The 20,139-nt window shown below is 40.9% G+C and overlaps 1 protein-coding gene and 1 pseudogene across 7 annotated transcripts in view; one reads left to right on the forward strand and one right to left on the reverse strand.

The window, feature by feature from the left end:
• Positions 1–2,149: 2,149 nt before the first annotated feature.
• The window catches only part of LOC148019575 (uncharacterized), a 60,520-nt gene continuing 42,530 nt past the window's right edge, over positions 2,150–20,139 (reverse strand). For 4 of the 7 annotated variants that reach the window (XM_087699579.1, XM_087699580.1, XM_087699578.1 and 1 more), the window contains exons 10-12: positions 14,249–14,368; positions 14,056–14,148; positions 2,150–2,666 (exon numbers count right to left, since the gene is read on the reverse strand). In XM_087699579.1, coding sequence (XP_087555705.1) covers positions 2,598–2,666; positions 14,056–14,148; positions 14,249–14,368 — 282 coding nt within the window. In that variant the 3' untranslated portion in view covers positions 2,150–2,597. Of the gene's footprint in view, positions 2,667–14,055; positions 14,149–14,248; positions 14,369–20,139 lie in introns of those variants that run through there. The other 3 variants (XM_087699581.1, XR_015694834.1, XR_015694833.1) reach the window with 3 other exon arrangements.
• Positions 9,045–9,537, forward strand: LOC148019576 (uncharacterized; annotated as a pseudogene).

Below are 20,139 nucleotides of genomic sequence, written 5' to 3' on the forward strand. Positions count from 1 at the left end.
CCAATATTGTGTTAACCCAATTATGTTGGTATTGTGTTAATATAACACCAATGACATTAGCATGCTAATGTCATTGGTGTTTCCATTAAAGTGATGAGATTAAAGTTTTGTGATTAACATAATGCAATTAAAGTGATTGCAAAGTGGGTACTCATAATGTGGTGGTTAACATTGTTGCCAATGTACTAGTATGATCATAATAGCTACAGAAAATGTGATGGCACTAATCTTAAATGCAATGTGTAATGGTTTTTGATGTGATATCTAATGTGGCTCCTAATGTGCTACCTTATGCTATGTGAATCAAATGTGATATGGCCAATTTGATGATAATGTGAACTAATATGGCTACCTAATGTGCTATGGCCAATTCTATGAGAATGTGATGTCTAATGTGAACTAACGTGGCTCCCAATATGCTACCTTAATTTATTGTTGCTTAATGATTGCTAGTGTGCTACCTAATGTGATTGCTAATTTGAATGGTGATGTCTAGTGTGATGATACTATCTACAAAAAATGTGATGGTACTAATCTTAAATGTGATGTGTAATGGGTTTTGATGTGATGTCTAATGTGGCTCCCAATGTGCTACCTTATGTGATTGCTAGTTAATGTGAACTAATGTGATATGTCCAATTCAATGGTAATTCCATGATAATGTGAACTAAGACGGCTACCTAATGTGCTATGGCCAATTCATGAGAATGTGATGTTTAATGTGAACTAGTGTGGCTCCCAATGTGCTACTATAATTGATTGTTGCTTAATGATTGCTAATGTGATTGCTATTGTGAAATAATGTAATGCCTAATGCTAATGTGAGTTAGTGTGCTACCTTATGTGATTGCTACTTAATGTGAACTACTAATATGCTACCTAATGTGATTGCTAATGTGCTACCTTGTGATATCTGATGCAAATGTGAACTAATGCATATCCCAACGCCCATAGCAAGATGACAAAAGACCCTATGTTTGCGAATGAACTTGATGAGTTTGTTTGGGTGATATGTTTAGTGTACCATTGGGCATGATTGTTTGCTTTAGTGGAGGATGTGGTCATCAAGTATTCCCCATGCTTGTGGTAATGCTTTCCAAGGCAAGTCGCCTTTCGGAATATCATACTTTGAAATATTATCGAATATAAGGCTGGATAACCAACAACAATACTTTACATAATATCTAATGTTGCATGGAGCATTTCACGAGCTAAAATATTGGATCAAGCGACACTTGCCATGCTCAAATGAGAAGGCTCTTGTTAGAGACCCCATACAAGCGCATTTAACTTTAGCTTCTAATTTATGGCATCTGGGCATCAAATTTGCTAGGATTATGGCCGAGCTATTTGGCGTAGGGGACTAAACAATCACAAAATATGTTGAGCTAGTTGTGAGCATAGTCTACACTCCAAGAATGTTTGCAACAAACCTAATTACTATTCCAACAAATGAGCATCCCCACAACACTGTGGCCGAGTTCAAGGAGCTAACTTATCTCCCCCTACATAAGTGTGGAGTAATTGGTGGCACACATACGACTGCAAAAAAAGCCAAAGCATAAATGCTTCGCAACACAACACTTTCAAAAAAAAAGTTATTTTGGAACATGGTTTGTGAAACACTTCATGAAAACACGACTCCGCAAACTTCAAGAGCTCATAAACCTTTCAAAACATAAAGTCATGTCAAGTACTCAACAAGCCAATCATGGTTCCGTTCAAAAAGTCACTGATAGAACCATGGTCTTTGGTATGTGGATTCGATAAGTGAGAATGAAAGGTTGTATTTTTTTAAATCTCACATGTAATTAAATTTCACAAAACCTATTTTCTTTGGCTACAAGAAGACTAATGAGGATCATCTCTAGTTTTTGGGATTTGTGATGGGATGGCATGGAGAGGGTGAGGGGGTGAAAGGTGAGAGCATATGTGCACCCTCATAGCATGATGCATTAGCATGTTTAGCTATTTGAAAACTAGCATGAGAGAGGAGGGGAGGAGGGCTTCTTGGATAACAATAGTAAACACATGCTATTGTGCAAGGTTTAATTCCTTGCAAGCTTGTTTATTTGTATTTTTTGTTTGAAAATATACTTCATTCAAAAATGTGTATACCCACCCAATAGTTTCTCACTAGGACTAAAGGTATAGAAATTGATAATTTTTGAACTATTTATAATTGTAGTCGTTTGAATAAAATTGAGCGCCTTAGTTGTTGAAGGTGCCCAAATCGAAGAATTAATTGTAAGGTGTAGACATTGATAGCTTATTTTTGGTTTGTAATTGTTGTGCATGTGCGAAAGGTGCATAAACCGATAAAACAATTGCTTTTACAAGGCCTCTATTGCCTTTGCTCGCAGAGGACACGTGCTCCAAAGGGCCGGCCGGTGGGGCTCGTATCTGCAGCCATTGCGACCATCAAACAACCTGCTTTACTCTTCACACACCTTGTACTTGGGGCCCCCAAAACACAGACCTTTTGGTCTCCTTGACTTCCTCCAAAACACGTGCATGGCATAAGCCTCCAAATTTTGCAGTTATACAACACTAAACTTCTGCCTGCGAAGTCTTGTTATAGAGTGCTAACATTATTTTCAAAAGCTCTTCACAACTTTCATGACTTCACTCAAGACCAAAGCCCAATGAGTCCAATGGCTTCCACCCTGGACATCAGTCATTAACAATACTATTAGTCTCTTAAATGTAGAAACACATGTGAAGTCTGAATACAAATTAACATCTGAACTGCATTGCTTTCAAGAATAGATTCTTCATTAGATCTACAAAGCTGAGAGAAGCCAGAATCCGGAGTATCAGGCTTAATCACCAAAGCATTACTTTTTTGACTAGACAAGTTGTTGTGTGTGTGCAATTACATAAACAGATTCAAATTACTCCATAAGATGCCTGAGTTTTACTCACCTTGGCTTACTTTTTTAACTAGACAAGTTGTTGTGTGTGTTCAATTACATAAACAGATTCAAATTGCTCCATAAGATGCCCGAGTTTTACTCAACTTGGTTGCTACTCTAAACTATGCTACATGCATATGTCAAATGTCGATAAGGCAGCAGCACACTGCATTCCGATACAACACAAATCCTGAGGGTAGAGTTGAATGGGGCCCTCTGCTTGTCAGAATAAGAGCGTTCCGATACAACACAAATCCTGAGGGTAGAGTTGAATGGGGCCCTCTGCTTGTCAGAATAATGCAAACATGCTAAATTTACTACTAGTAGGTTAAAAAGTTATACTTGATTTGGGCTAGAGTTTCTTTGCCAACAAGTCCACTCGAAAACCATGGGGACTCGGGAATACATCATTTCATGTAGTGCTTTCAATTGGAGTACTTGTGTGTTGATGAGTTAGCTGCTATATTTTTCTGTTATAAGTATTCTGGCTGAAGATCACCAAGAGGTTCTGAAAGCAGATACACCAGATATGGTAGCATCCATCAGCTTAGTTGTCTTCAGTTCAACTTAGTTATATGAACTAAAAAAGAGACATTGAAGCTATGCACCTTGCTATTTCAGAAGATTTTGATCCCTCAGTGAGCAAGGATAGGCATTTATCCTAGTGAAATAAACTCAGATCAATGGTTGCACCAAGCACTTCTTAGCAAGACCCACCCATTGTGCATCAGGTCAAATACCCCAGTGCCATTTGCTAAATTTTACCATAGCATCAAAGCTTTGGTAGGGAGTCGAAGTATGATGAATTCCAAATTTGTAATTTCTTCTACTTCACAGCTATAGTACAAGGGTTCCTCCTTCGCTGTGGTAGCTTCCTATGAAGAGTTAGTGATGGGGCTCAGGCAGATCCACATGCAGTTGGCTGATTACTAGATGCCATATGGAAGATTGGATGGGCTGGAGCACTTGGTGCTTCCAAAATCAGCAGAAGACCCTTGCTTTGCCAATGACGGTGTTTTGAGTTTCAGGGCAGCCATTGTGATGCAGGTATCCAATTCAGCACTGAGTTTGGTCCAGACTTCAAAGAGCTGGTCCTCACCCAGCCATCACTAAGCATGGGGGGCCTTATGGAGAGCAAGGGTGCTCTTCCAACACTTCCTATGGTTCACCTCTATTCTCTGACCACTAATATTCCTTCTTTGCCTCCTTTGCCATGAGTAGGCTTAGTTTCTGCTGGGAGAGAGATGGTGAGCTTCACTCCAAGTGGAAGAATTCCAATGGCTTCCAATAACTCCTAGTCGAAGAACTGCAGCAACAAGTTTCCAAGGAGGGCTTTGGCAGGCAACCTCTTGAATTACAAAGCATGTAAGGTTTCCATCTCATGGTTTCTGCTGGGGGAGTGATGGCTAGCTTGATCCCAAGTGGAAGAATTCCAATGGCTTCTAATGACTCCTGGTGGAAAATTTGCAGCAGCAAGTTTCCAAGGGGGGCTTTGGTAGGCAACCTCTAGAATTACAAAGCATGCAAGTGCTTGCTAGAAGTACAAAGCATGCAAGGTTCCATCTGAAAGTTTCTGCTGGGAGACTGATGGCTAGCTTGACTCCAAATGGAAGAATTCCAATGGCTTGCAATGACTCCTAGTGGAAGAATTGCAGCAACAAGTTTCCAAGGGGGGCTTTGGCAGGCGACTCTAGAATTACAAAGCATGTAATGTTTCCATCTCATGGTTGTCGTACATTTTCAAGAGCATTTGATGCCTCACATTCAATGCAATTGGAGGTGCAACCTACGAGTTTAGTGGTCTCCAAACTTCTCCCTAGGAAGGAATGAGCAGCGACGGCTAAGGAACTCACCATGTGCAAGCATCATGGTTGTCACATCCGATGGCGTCCGATAAGTACAGTCCGATGGTAGTACGGTATTAATTGGACTAATAAATCTTGGACCTACGTCCAATGTTACGTCCGATGAAATAAAAAATACATATAAGTCTATGCTTAATGTTTGGACTTACAAGTTTAAACATGAACTTAGAGATTCAAGCCAAAAGTGCACAAGAGAGTTGAAACAAGACTTGAGATTGTATTATGTAAAATGAATAATGAAACCAACAACTTTATTATGAGCCAGATGTGCAATCTCATACAAAAAGTGTACAAAAATGGATCGAGATAAAAGCCATTATCCATGGCTCAATCGGAATTAAGATACATGATTACTCTAGGTGCTCATATCACTCTCAACATCGAAGGTGGAAGCATCCTCGCCATTGCTTGAGGAGCCATCACCCTCCTCAACAAAATCACCCTCACTAATGACATTGCCCTCATGATCATACTCGGGCTCTCTAAGCTCTAGATGAGAGGTAGTGATAGGTATGTCCTCCTGGGCCGAACTAGGAGTACTTCTCGAGACACTCCCATGCCTCGTGTAGCATCTAAGGGCCCCACAAGCATCACGGGCAACCAATGTGGATGCCGAAGTAGAAGTTCCATTGCTACCGGCGCGAGGGTGGATAACAACACGGGCACGCCATGCACGAGTGCAAGAGACCCGCCGGTCTATCTCCTCGAGCTCCAAGTAAAGCTCCCTAAAGATTTGCTCCTCCTCCAAGTCTCTCTCACGAGTCAGACTTTTAAGTGTACTAGCGGAGAGCTTGAGTGAATCCACATTTATCTATACATTTAAAGAATAAGAACTTAGATTAAACAAGTGAAATTTCTTTAAATATATTTCATAATTTCTCATATAGTGGATGTGACCTTCCAGTTCTTCCTTCTCTTGTTGTTCAATTCTTCACTGTGAGTGTGTGAGCGTATGCACATCACCGAACCCTAACCTAATAAAAGTCGAAATGAAGTAGATGCATCATCATTTCAATTTCCTAAAAACGAATTTCCATTCACTCATATATTTTCACCACAATTTCAAATCCCACCCTTTTCACCCACTACATCCGCATCTACATTTATACCATTTTCCACATCATCATTTATCATCCCACCTGTTCAACCGCACACCACACTAAGGGGACCTTCAAACATAGGCACATCCTATCCCTTTAGATCCTCTGCTTTTGCACATCTAGGTGGTGGAGGTGCACCTATCTCTCTCAAGTGGCCACATAGTTTGCCAATATGACAATACTCAACAAGCCATCCTACATCTTTTTAACATGTAGACCATCCACAAGTCAATCTCCTCCTCTGGGGAACACATCTAGAATTTTTGATGCCTCATATTGCATCTAGTTACCCTCTCTATCCTATACCAGCCATCTATCCTAATCCTCATCAAGCTATCCATCCATCTACATTAGCCAAGCATGTGTTTATGGATAAGACTCATTTTAATAGATCTAACTTTACCACTTGGTCAAATTTGATGCGAAAGGTCTTGGATTACCAAGGCTTGTGGAAACTTGTTAAGGGGTAGAAAACCCAGCTGGACCCTTGATGGTTCTCCTACGAGGTAGTTTCTCTTGAAAGAGCAAAAATGCCATAGCGATAGTTGAGTTGATGCAAGGTCTAACACTAGAATTTCATTGCAAACTACAACACTTTGACCTTGTATCTAAGCATTGGGCACATCTAGTGGACCTTGACCAAATGCTCCAAGAGTTTAGAATCACCAAGAGGGATGATTCAATTATCAAGTTGGCTTAGTATTGGCGATTACTCACTGAATTCGCCACCATCAGCTTACCCAAGTTAGTTGATGATCAAGTCACCTTATTCATGGATAAATTGCCATAGAGATATTTTAATTTCATTCAATAAGTTATCTCATGTCCCCAATTATTGCTCTTCTATGCGTTTGGACTTTGAGTGTCACCTACTACATTATGCTCAAATGTTCAATCAATTTCATAAGAAACCCTAATATTTAGAGGGGGCTTTGACTTCCCAAAAGATGAAGCAAGGTGGTGGAAAGAACAATATCGAGTCTAAGTCGAGTAGTGAGGAACAAAGTAACTCCTCTCCAAGATTGAAACCAAGTTGGCAAAATGTCTGCAAAAAGGATAGGTATTGTCAACATCATCAAAATGTTGTGGCCAATTTAACGACAAATGTCACTCAAATGCAAAGGATAGTCCACCCAAGACTATACCCTCGTCCCCTAGAAACTCAAGCACATTAGGTGAGGGAAATTCAGCCTCATCTCCACAGCCGAGACAGGGTCATCCTTCACCTCAGCAAGGTACATCCACTACTCACATGGCAACTAGATCATCTACCCCTACTTCACTAAAGGGGTTATCTGGTTGATCTACAAATGCCACTATTTTGAACTTTGATCCTCAAGCACTCCTTGTCTCCCTCTAGGTAGTCAAGTACGATCTATCCGATCCGTTTAGTCTGTGGACTTAGTACAGCACCAAACGTACACCAAAAAATATCAAATAAAATCTAGTGTCTTAGGCAGTCTTCCACAAGATTTTAATTACTTTAGAGACATTATTATTTGTACAGTGTATCATTATTTGTATGATTAGGATGATCATGATTGTAAAAGGACACTTGGACAAGTGAACAATTCCCCTACAAGGGAATTATCCGAGTAGCACCATTGCATAGTATTTTGCATGAACATGACAGCTTGCATTGTCCTTTGCATTACCCCATGTGTTGACATTTTATTCCTATAAACATGTATCTGTGCACATTTATTCCTTTGGAGTTAGAGAGTGGTTGACTTTGGATCTACCATATTTATAACAACTCATATGGTAGTCTCCTAGTGGACAGTATAATGTATTTCTTATCTGCTTCTACACAAACCCCCCATACTTTATCTTCTTCGCCGACACCCACACGCGGAGGGAATAGCTTGATTGTTTTCTAATATGTTGGATCTCACCATCCCTTTCATTTCCCCCAAGGACACAGCTGCTTGATAGGGTGTAAACAATTGCTCCAAAAAAAAAAAGATCAAAAGGAAAAAAGTTTAAAGTGGTCCCATCCATCTTTGTAGGTCCTAGAAGGCTACTAAGGAATTGACAAACATCCTTTGCCCAATTCCTTCACCTCTCTGGAGTGACCCTTTGGGCTCCCTTGGTAAGCTAACCGTCGCCTTTGAAGTCTTGGTAGGTCACTAGGTAGCCGACAAGCACCCTCAGCCCGGTGCCCTAGCTGCTTTGGGATGGGAGTCCTAACACCTTGGGGTAAAAATGGGCTTGAGCTATCTTGATAGTCTCGTCCTAGTTCTAGTTTTGGGCTTGAGAGGGGGTGTTGAGCTAGAAAATGCATTATAAACTAACTAGCTCTTTATTACTTCCCCAAAACTTAATTATTACCAAAACCTTCATTAAATGGTGTGCATTCCTAGGGAGTGTTGTGTCCCATATGCCAAACACCAATTTGGGGACATCCACTCGTCTATAAATAGAGAAGCTGCCCACCACTCAGCCCATCTTTGTTTTGCAAATTGTTAGTGCCTATTCTCTCATGTCACTCTTGTCTCAAACTAATCCAAACTCACCAGATCTGCATTTGCTGCTGCCGTACACTTTTGGAGGCTATCTACGGTGTTTCACAATATGTACGATACAAACTCCAACTCGTACTCTCTGCCCCAATCCTAGAGACACGCGAGCTCAGGGGTTAGTATTCACTTTGCATAGTGTGTTTGCTGCATTAAGCATCATATATATTCAATATTCATTCATTCAACTCAATGTTCATTGTCTCTAAGTTACCCTAACCCTACTAAGTTCTTTTATCAATCTGTGCTTTGTCCAACAGTTGTGTTTATTATCTATAGACAAGTATTTCTTTATACACAAGATTTGCTTATTCAAAGTAATTGAACATTTTTCCAAGAGATCTTTTCATGGTGGCTGCTTATGGTGATGAAAACTGAATTTTGAAAATGAGGTTAAGGTGATTTTTCTATTGTATTCCTCGCTTGCATCATGGGATACCTTTAGGACAGCCATTAGTGATTCAGCTCTAGATAGTGAGTTGAGCTTTAATTATGTTCTAGGTGGTTTATTGGATTAAGACATACACAGAAAATCCACGGACCAAGCTAGAAATGATCAAGTATTGAAATCTCAAGAAGAAAGAGGGAGAAAATAGTGTAAAGGCAAGAACTAGGACTGTCTGAATTTTGAGAGAGTTCAGGAGGAGGATGAGGGCAGTCATACAAAGAGTGATGTCTGCCAAAGTAGTGGTCGATGGCGAGACCGTCTCATACATCGGGCCAGGTCTGTTAGTGTTCATCAGTCTACTAGATGCAGACACAGAGAGCAATGCAGACCACATCTGCGTGCTGAGCATGCGGCTTTTTCCAAACTAACAAACTCGGAAAGGCTGGGACTTAAGTGTGGTCACCCATTTACTTGAATTACCTTGCAGGTGATGCAAAACAACTATGAGGTGCTGTTAGTTACTCGGTTCACACTATGGAATCATGAAAGGCAACAGAGATGATTTCCACATTGCAATGGCACCTCAGCCTGCAAAGCCTTTCTATGACTCTTTAGTTGAAAGATCAAAAAGACATACAAACCAAACTGATAAAAGACGGAATTTTCGGAACCACGATGCAGGTTCACTTAGTGAATGGTGGACTTGTGACAATGCAGCCAGACTCTGCAAAAATGAATGGCAAAGAGTAATCAAGGCCCTCCAACATCTTCAGATGAGTTAATTCTTCTCAACTGGTTATATGGATAATTTGATATGGCCACTCTGAAAGAAGGGTGTATATTAGGCAAAACAGTGTATTTTATCCGAGTCCAAAACAGAGGACTATTTTATCACTTCCAAAGTGCATTGATTCATTACTAGAAGAGCTAGGACCGTGGGTGGTCAATAGCAAATCCAGCAAGAAAGAAATTAAATGTTTCACTATGGTAACCTAGGAATGAGGATAATTCTAAAGAGAAGTCAGCAAAAAGCAATATAAGGACTGTTTATCATGGCTAGAATGTTGTGGCGATCTTCAAGATACTGTTTTCAGGCAGATGCAAGAGCTGTAATTCTAATGGGAGAGAATGTGATAAATGGAAAGCCACCTAGGCCGATTTGGGCATAGGTGGACATGCATGCATAGTGGGCACAAAGGGAGGCAGGCCAGATCATATAACTGCAATGTGGACGGATCTTCCGTCCTTTTAGGTTGGGTCTTCAAAGAAATGTAGATGGGAAAACATGCGCACATAGATAAAATGGGTAAGGTGATAAAATCAGATGTCAAAAGTCAAAGAAAAACATGTACAAGTAAATGAAATGTTACTTCTTTATCTCTGCAAGTGTAGGCAACACCTCCTCTTGTGAGTGCTAAAAGGTAACTCACAACGCACCTGAATATGTCAAGTTAGGGAGTCAGCATAAACTGTGGGCCAATCAACAACCCTCTGGTTCAAGCCAGCCAGTTTTGTAGTCTATGTAGAGCAACCCTCTGTCAAAAGATAACATACCAACAAGATAGTAAGGTTTGCGGGGAGAAACATAGAGTGAACTCGGCAAACATGGAGAAGAGAAGGGAAGAGAGAAGAAACTCTGATGAATGGAATGATAAAGATCTGAATCATGGAGTGAATGTGATACAAGGGAACAAGGGTGCCGTAGCACAAGGAAGATGATGAAGATAGCCATGAACCATGAACCACAATGTCCTCCTAAAGGGGTGTGAGGGTAGTGGAGAGGCTGGAGAGGAGATGACGGATTGAATGAATCAGCCGTAAAGAATGAATGAGAGAGTGGCCTATGAATAGGCACAATCAGTCTAGGGTGGCATCCCTTTTTGGGGCTGCAGACCCTAAACGCAAAACATAGAAATGCAAAAACGCAAACTATGAGTGAAGGATTTCTCAACACCCCCTCTCAAGCCCAAAAAGGGAAAGAAGAGAAGAGTGAGGTAGAGATGCAATGCTACATGCTAAAGAATGCTCATGCAGAAAATGCCACTTGGACAATGTCTCTCGTGGGAAAATTGTTCACTTGCCCAAGTGCCCTAGTACAAAGATGATGAAAACATGCAATACAGAGGAGGAATGTCGGACTTTGTGTGATGCCAAGAACGATAAGGATATGCCTGTACTCGATCCTCGAGAGTTGGCTCCATGCTGACCAAGTGACTAAGGCTTCTTGAGGAGGAAGATGTAGTGGATCCCTAAGATCCAAGATTTCCACCTGAAAGGTAACCTGCAGTAAAGAACAGTAGACAGAGTGAACTAGGGAACCCGAAACTCAACCTCCGGAGAGAAGTCACTAGCTCCATGCATCCATGCAAGCAAGAATACAAAGGCCTCGTCAGCAAGTCGCAGCTGAACCTCCAAGGCTCCGATCTAGGTAGATCCTCAAGATCCTGGGTATCAATAGGTGAGATGACTCTTGGAAGGAAGCCACCCCATCCAAGGGTAAAAAAAGAAGGTAAAAGGCCTCCGCCAATGTATGAGAAGGATGGAGCGGGGGGTGGGAACCCCCTTTGAAACTGGAGGAATAGGAGCCCCCTCTGAAGTCGCGGTAGATGTAGATGTCCCCTTAGAAGACAAAGAAAGATCATCCCCCTCTGAGATAGATAGGGAATCCAAAAACTCATGGATCACGGACTCCGAAATGTCTGAGGATGAAGGAACTACTGCCAATCATATCGAAGAAGGTATCCGCGGTGGTGAAGAACTCCCAGAGGTGGCCTCTCGAACCTGAGTAGGTGATGGTGAAGGGTGAGACTCAGACTGAGCAATGAGTGGGCAACAGTCGCTACTTCTCAATGGAGCAGACCGGGAAGCCGAAGAAGAGAAAGGATTCGGGCAGCCACTGTCTCTCGAAGGAGCGGACTAACAAGGAAACGGTATCAAACAATCACTGTCTCTCGATGGAGCGGACTGCAGAACCATGGGCTGTGGTAGCCACTGTACTCGAAAATAGGTGGGAGAAGACTGCCACTGGCATTACGACGATCTCCAAGAGGTCGTAGCGCCAATCGATCCTCCATGTGCTCGAAAGGACTTAGTGCGCATCAGATGTGTCTTATTGCCTTGAGCATAGTACTCTGATAGCCGATGCAGAACAATCTCTGTGGCCAAGAAAGGAGAGGTGGCACAAGAAGTGCTTGGTAAAATATGCATATACTCCGAGGGCATGGGGAGCAAAGATCGAAGTCGGCAAGCATCGGTCATGTGTTCGATGATGCCATTGTAGGAGCACCCAATAGTCTGGTCATCTGTTGGTAAAGAAGCCATGGGTACCAATGTGCCTTGCTAAAGAAGGAAGAGGTCAACCACAAACCATGAACTGCAATATCCGCCTCAAGGGCTAGGAGGGTAATGGAAGGGCTGGAAGTAAGCTGCCAGTAGGAGGAGGATGCTACCAGGAGTAAGAGGTTGCAACTAGTAGAAAAATGCAGATGAGGAGAGAGAAAGACTAAAAACGCAGGAAAAACCAGCAGCAGCAGTTAATATGCTAAAATCAGCTCCGAACAGTGTGTGGTAGGCTGGAAACAAGCGCTAGACTATTGTAGACAGCAATGACCAGCTTGGACTGCAATGTCTTCCGCATCTGGGGAGAGGGCAGCAAGCTGAAATACCTGAAATCTGCAAAAACGAGATTGTTTTCTGAATGGAGAGTGATCAGCAACAGTCCCTTTGTTGTAAACAACTGCAAACTGCAGATGGAAGGCTGGAAACACGCGCCAGACTATAGATGACAACAAGGGACAATTGAGACTATGATGTCCTCTGCGAAAGGGGTATGGGCAACAAGCTAAAAACACTTGTAACCTGCAAAAACGAGATTTTGATGCAATGGAAGAAGAAGAGAAGTGGATGCTGAACCTAGCACCATTCTTTGCCATCACTGGAGTGGAGGATCTTTGCCATTGTTTGAGCAGATCCAACTCTGATACCATGTCAAAAGATGAAGTACCAACGAGTCGGTATGGTTTATGAGGAGGAACATGGAGTGAACTCCGCAAACATGGAGAAAAGAAGACAAGAGAGAAGAAACTCTGATGAATGGAATGATAAAGATCTAAATCATGGAGTGAATGTGATACAAGGGAACAAGGGTGCCGTAGCACAAGGAAGATTATGAAAACAGCCACGAACCACGAACCGCAATGTCCTCCTAAAGGGGTGTGAGGGTAGTAGAGAGGCTAAAGAGAAGAGGTGAAGGACTGAATGAATCAGCCGTAAAGAATGAATGAGAGTGGCCTACAAATAGGCACAATCAGTCTAGGGTGGCGTCCCTTTTTGGGGCTGCAAACCCTGAATGCAAAACCCAAAAACGCAAACTGCTGGTGATGGGTGAAGGGTTTCTCAACACCCTCTTCTCCTGTTCTAGAACATCAATCTCTATCATCCTCTCACATGCCACAATGTTAGTTCATGCATCAAGGTATTGCAAGCAGGAATGCTCATGGCTGATTGGAGATCTTTGGCACCATGCATGCTCCATGGATTCAGAGTGCAGGAGTATGCAGAATTGTATACATGCCAGAGTGCAGCATGGATCTGCTATTGACAGCTGCCCGTGTGGTATACAAAATTGTACCGCTGTAATATATTAGGAGCACCATTTCCACCTTTGGATTGTCTTCTCTCTTTTGAGTTGTGTTTTCAAAGGCTAGTACTAGTCTTATACTTGCCATGTTCTCTCTCTTTGCAAGGTGTACAAGCAAATGCAGCTCCACAATGTTGGCAACTTTGGCTCACAAGTGTTGACCAAAAACCAGTGGAGCCCACCATTTGATTTTTGCGCTTACAATTCAACACACACAGCAAAAGTCAAACAGGACAGCAAATTCAACTGTGTCAAAGCTTGATGCTACAATAATGGTATTATATATCTTTGACATAATTAAAACCCATTGCAATCTTTGTCTAATCCCTTTGGAATGCAACTATGCAATTACCAAGCAAAATTAAGAAAGTCCTAGCAATAGCATCTCTAGACATAAAAAGAAGCTGCAGAAGATTTGGGAAACATAGGTCCGTGAAGTTTGTATTTTACAGTACATCACTCTTGAAGTCTCTTTCTCTCTCCCATGAAGGAGAAAGGATGTAATCTAGTTGTGGGTTTTGTGCCACTTAGTCCTACCTCCACCCCTCAGATATGCACATACACAGGAGAAAAAAAGGAAAAAACTTGTACAGGTCCACGTCTTAACATTAAGGAGGCGCAATACTAACCTGGCAAAACACAACGTGAGGTTCCCTTAATGGTCCATCACAAGATAATTCACTGGTACTCCCATCAATGAAAGTGCCATCTGCAAAAATCACCTGTCCAAGCACATCTCTCAAGTGTATAATTTTGTCAATCTCATTTGATAACCAACATCATGGATGAAAAACTTGCACCCGAGCAAAATTTTCATAAAACCTGTGAATCATAGCCTGCGGTTGCACCAGCTGTGGGTCTTACATAGGAGCTCACAGGACAAACTCTTTGTACAGCTCTGCAAAAAGCTGTTAAGCACTCTGCACTGCCCAGCTCCACTGCCTAACAAAAAACTAAATGATGACAATCCTTCGTGTTGGGCAGCCAAAATGACACAAGCAATCAAGACAAAGTCTAGCTATTCACATCTCTGCCTGCTGCTATAAAGATTTGAGTTACAAAAGGTCATAATAACAACAAAGTTGCAAGAATATACAAGCTTGTGGCCAGCGCCCCTTCATGGCATGAAAAGATGATAAGAAGCAAGCTTTTGTGTCTACTTACAGCATGCAAATTTTACCGCGCATAAAACTCCCAATTCAAATGAAGATTGTAACTGCTGAGACTGAGTCTGAACTTACAAAAGAATCTCATTGACAATAAAGTTACAAGAGTATGCAAGCTTGTTGCCAGCACCTCTTAATGGCATGAAAAGATTATAAGAAGCAAAGAGTTCTGTATCTACATAAAGCATGCCAAATTTTACTGGGCATAAAACTCCCAATTCAAATGAAGATTGTGACTGCAGAAACTGTGGCTCAAATTTGAAGATATTCCAACATCTAATCATTACATTATTCATGATTTATTTCCTGATCAAGCAATGCCACCACTTGTGTACCAACCAACCGAAAGCAGGAAAAAACTCTTGGTCATGGGTAAAATATGGAAATGATATTCCATCTCTAATAATTTGATGGCCATGTTGTTGTCAAACTTCTCAAACCTTCACTACTGCTCACATTACAAATGATCAAGAAACAACCTTAATTGATCCACAACCTCAATTGATCTACTACTGCTACCCATTGCTTAGGTCGCCCAAGTTGAATGAGCCACCCTTCATCAATCAAGTACATATACAGCTCAACTCGGTCACTTCAGTAAATGAAATGTCTCAAGACCCACATACTCACCTATAGAACACTGCTGCCCCTCAGAACATGCTCAGCTCATCCAATCCTTGGAAGAACCCTTGCACATAAGAACCTACAGGATATTGTTGCCCCAAGATGCAAATCCTTAGAGAAACCTTACACATAGATAGAGCCTATTGATATGCTTCCTTTCTCATGCCTTATTGGTCAATGCATTCCCTTCTTGGATTGATATTGGGGATATTTTGCTTGTATATGCAACTGCATTTACTAAAATGGTTTTGTCTTTGCACATTATTACTTGTGTGCCTTCTCCTACCAGGGAATTCTAATGAATCCTTATGTTGTCAGATACATCCAAAGGCAAATTGAAGTCTATTGCCTTGAAGTTGAGACATGCTAGGGTTGGAATGCAATTTTCTGAGGTAAAAATGGGAAATTTGCAAGTTCATATTTTGAGTGTGGCTGTTTAAGACATATTTCTACAAGTCACCCAAATAAACCATCCTTTCTCCATTTCCTTTTGCACCTCAGGTAGGGCCGGTGGAGTCTTGGTCCTTTAGGGTTATAGTTCGCAATTTGGGATGCAATTGGAGCTAGGATTAAGATTTTGATATTTTACAGCCTAAAGCACCTCAAAAGTTTGTTTCTCAGTAGGAAAGAGAGAAAGTGGATGACAATGCATGACATTCATGATACGGGGTCTACTCAATGCAAGCTTCATTAGCTAGTATGTCCCAATTAAACGGATCCTACTGCATCAAAATCTGGTGAGCACAGTGATAATGCGAATCACATGTCTCGGGCCAATAACATTTGGAATGGTTTTCAGAAGCATGAGGTGGGAACAAACTTATCCTGATGTGTATGAATATCTGTTGTGCATATCTAGTTGATGCTGATAGTCCCTTGACAATGATATCTTTAAAAGAAGATCGATGTTTGTGGTGGAGTTAATGTATTAGAAAAACCAGTATATGTATGCTGGGAAGCCACATAAGTCTAGTCTGGGTAGCCATATATGTATTAGAAAAAAGCTCTAGAAATCTCCAGCCATAGTAGCAATGGGAATTGCAATACCACACACCCCAACAAAGGATATAAATTAGGCTTCTCTAAGGTTGTAAACCTTATGAAATGGCCTGTGGTTGTGTGAGAAATGTTGGACATGATGCCAAGAAGCACCAAAAGATCAAGACTCAAATGTCTTCCAATAAACTTTTAACTTAGAAGAAGATATGGTATATAAAACTCTTTCCATCCTCAGCCTGAATCTATTCATTATGCAATACATGTAGCTAAAAAGACCTGCAAAGCAAAGACTGCCCATTGTAGAGAGGCTACAACAAGAATGGTTGAGCCACAAAAATAGAAGGAAAACTAAATGCACATAACATGCACCAAACTGGAGAAATGGTGTCCAAACACCTTCCAAACACACATTGCTAAGTCTGTAGCAATCTCCTTGAATTAGATAAAAGGCACAAGTTTCAAGCTCAATCAAGTGTTGAGTCGCCACATGCCACCCTAAATTGGAATCACAATACACTTGATCACACTAGAAGAACAGCAGAATGACATTTAAAAATCCAAAGGCAACATCTTAACATTCTCTTTTGCAACCGGACCACGAGCATGTTGAAGAAGCAAGTTGAAGATAAAAGGAGATGCCACACTAGTACACCAAATATTAAAAAGACTGAGAAATGGATTTGGCCAGCCTCACCCACAAGCCCAAATTGGAGTCTTGAAGAAACCAATTAACCAAAGCAACTCAATGGCATAGGTGTAACAAAAACTCTGCAATCTAGCCTGTAGATATTTAAAGCCAAAAATTACTACGAGACTCGTAATTCAAAAATGTCAAGCAACATAGAATAGAATGACCACAGCCCAAAATGAGTCAAAATGCTGGATTTTAGAGGCTTATATTGACTGTGGGTAGAAGCACGAACTGTCACAAAAATTTGGTTGGTGAGCATTCCCATAGGCATGCAATCAAGTCATCAAGCAGAGAGTCTAAAATCACAATGCGATGTTTCCCAAATATACACCATATCACATAAAATGAGAATTGTGAAAGAACTCCTGATGATTTAGTTAAGCTTCACCTAAGCTTTTTTTAAACTTAAAATAAGCTCTAATTCCAGCACCCCTAGATTTGAGCATCGTGACCAATGCACTGGTAGTGAATAATTTGACACTCGGCATGCAAGCAACAAGCATAGGGGCTATGTGGCATAAGGGTTGGGCAAAAGAAACAAGGTTAAATGCAAAACTTTCATTAACTAAAAGCTTTGAGTTCAAGATAAGTTAAATGGGAAGTTTCTCCATGTGAGCGACTTTTAAATGCCAGGTAGCACCCTTGTGATCTAGCCAGATTCAAGAGAGAGATACTCATTTAGGAAGGCATGTATTGCCATTTGCAACTCTCTCTTCCCTCTTTGCAGCCCACACTAAAACCAACCTTCCTCCTCACATGAGTGGTAAATAACCTCATTAAGAACTAATCAAAGCAACTAAAAATTTCACAAAACTGGAATGCACACTTTACCATACAATCTTGGACATTGGACTGCTTGTTGACCCCAAAACTTATACCCTTATAGTATTTCTTTAACTTTTATTGCAAATGGATAGAATACGACTGATATCCTCTGACCTCTCCCCCCCTAATCCAACTCCTCTTGCTATCAAAATTAACTAGCAAGCCTCCAAACCAATTTTGCCCCTTGGTTTGCTTGGTGATTGGCCTTCACCCTACTCCTTGAAAGAAAAATTCAGCCCCAAATCTAATATTAGCTGATTGACCTCTTTTAGCTACTGGAATTCAAGTCCTAGGCTCTCAATTCTGAGCACGCATCCGGAGTCGTTTGACAAAACCTTAGTTTTTACTATAAATTAAGGTTTACAACAAAGATTGACTGGAATCTCTTTCTCAGATGGCTCAAACTATTGGAAATGCTAAGATAACTTAAGAAATGAATAGGGGATGAGAGAGAATGCTGTGGAGAGAGAATTTTCAGAGTTTCATCACAAGAAACACTGAAATTTTGCTACTACCTTGCTCAAACAGCCATGGAAGCTGCCAGCTATAGCTTAGGAATACCAAAAAGACTACTGACCCCTCATGTATGCTATCATCTGCACCAAAAGTATCTTAGATTGCTTTCACCTACTCTTGGAGAGCTCCAAATTGCTCACTTTTTGCTGTAGAATTGGTCCATGGTGGCTATAAATCATATCAGCAGCATCTTTTTGCTTTCTAAATTCTAACAACCTCCTTCTCTCTTACAATGGCTAGTTTTCCACTTGCATGGGCAAGGTTTGCCAAGTGGCTGCCTTCTAATCCCATTTTGCAACATTATCCAGCTTATTAAATTAATTTTTAGTTAATTTTAAAATTTAATTTAATAATTATTCTAGCGCTCAGAAAATTAATTCCACCGACCAATAATTAAATTGGCTAGGTCAGTTTGTGTTCTAAGTATCCCTTAGCAGTTATTAGCCCTTAGACCGGTATTAATTAATTAATTAATGCCTAGTATCTAATGTCACCGCTGACATTAATCTGACACCAAGTACCACCTAGTACATGTGAGGCATAACTTATCACAACTTTTTCCTTTGGCACCCATTGCATCCTCGAGGTCCTAGGCCTATTACCCCATGAAATAACTGCCATGTGCATCACATGTGCACAACCTTGCACATTCGATAAATAACTTAATCAAATGTTATCGGCAAGATTAAAGTATCTCAAAATTTCACATCCCCATGATACACACCCAATTTCTTGGTTGTGTGAAACCCAAACCCTAGTGTCGCGATACCTAGGACACTTTAACAATTGCATTTAATGACAACTGGATCACGAATCAAAGGGCGTCAACGTATAGGCCATGAGATGGTCTAGAAACCTCCTCCTATGAAATGGATAAACTGATCTAGGAACAATGACAAAATCCTAGAAAATAAAAGAAAATAAAGTACATGGTTGCATGAGTTCATCCTAGTGGATATAGCAACCTATAACAATACACAGTACGACAGATTATGGAATAAATGGAATCAAGTTTAAGACTTGCCGAAAATCCTCGAACTTTGATTAAGAAAGAATTTTTGTAAAAGATCAACCAAGTTGTCTTCACTGGATGCGTAAGATAACTCTATATCTCCACCTAACATCCACTCATAAACATAATGGTAATAAAATTCTATATGCTTTGTGCGAGCATGAAACACTCGGTTCCACATAATAGCCAAAGCACTCTAGCTATCAATATAGATAAGTGTCAAAGCCGTTTGGTGCACATAAAGATCTGCAAGTAACTTGCGAAGCCAAACACACACCATAGTGGCTGTGAACACTACTCTATTCTCAACTTCACAACTAGAAGTAGCGACTAAAGTTTGCTTCTTGATAAACCAAGAAACAAGAGATGTACCTAAGAAGAAGCAATTGCCACTATGAGAGACATGAGAATCTGAACATCCAACCTAATCACTATTTGAATATCCATGCAAAGAGAGTGAAGAATCAATCTTGTAGAAAAGGCTAAGGCCTTGCGCACCTTTAAGATACCGAAAGACATAGTTCATTGCCTACCAATGAAGCACTAAAGGGCTGTGCATAAATCTGCTCAACTAGGAGACAGCAAACTATAGATCAAGCCTCATGTGACATAGATAACTCAAGCATCAATAGCCTACTAATATAAACTAGTATCAAAGAATCCACTACCATCATCACGATTCACAATTGAATATGAAACCACGCTCCAAGGGAGCAAACACCAATTTGCAATTCTCAAACTAAAAGCACTGAAATTGTCCAATATACTTGGACTGTGTCATGACGATGACCCTCTCAGTGGTGGCAAATTGGATACCCAAGTAATAGTGGAGTAGATGAGGATCTCTCATGGCAAAGGTCTGCTGTAAATCAGCCTTAAA

This window comes from Lygodium microphyllum, chromosome 19 (genome assembly GCF_053477565.2).
Source record: "Lygodium microphyllum isolate KBCC chromosome 19, Lygodium_microphyllum_v1.1.10, whole genome shotgun sequence".
Lineage (NCBI taxonomy): Eukaryota > Viridiplantae > Streptophyta > Polypodiopsida > Schizaeales > Lygodiaceae > Lygodium > Lygodium microphyllum.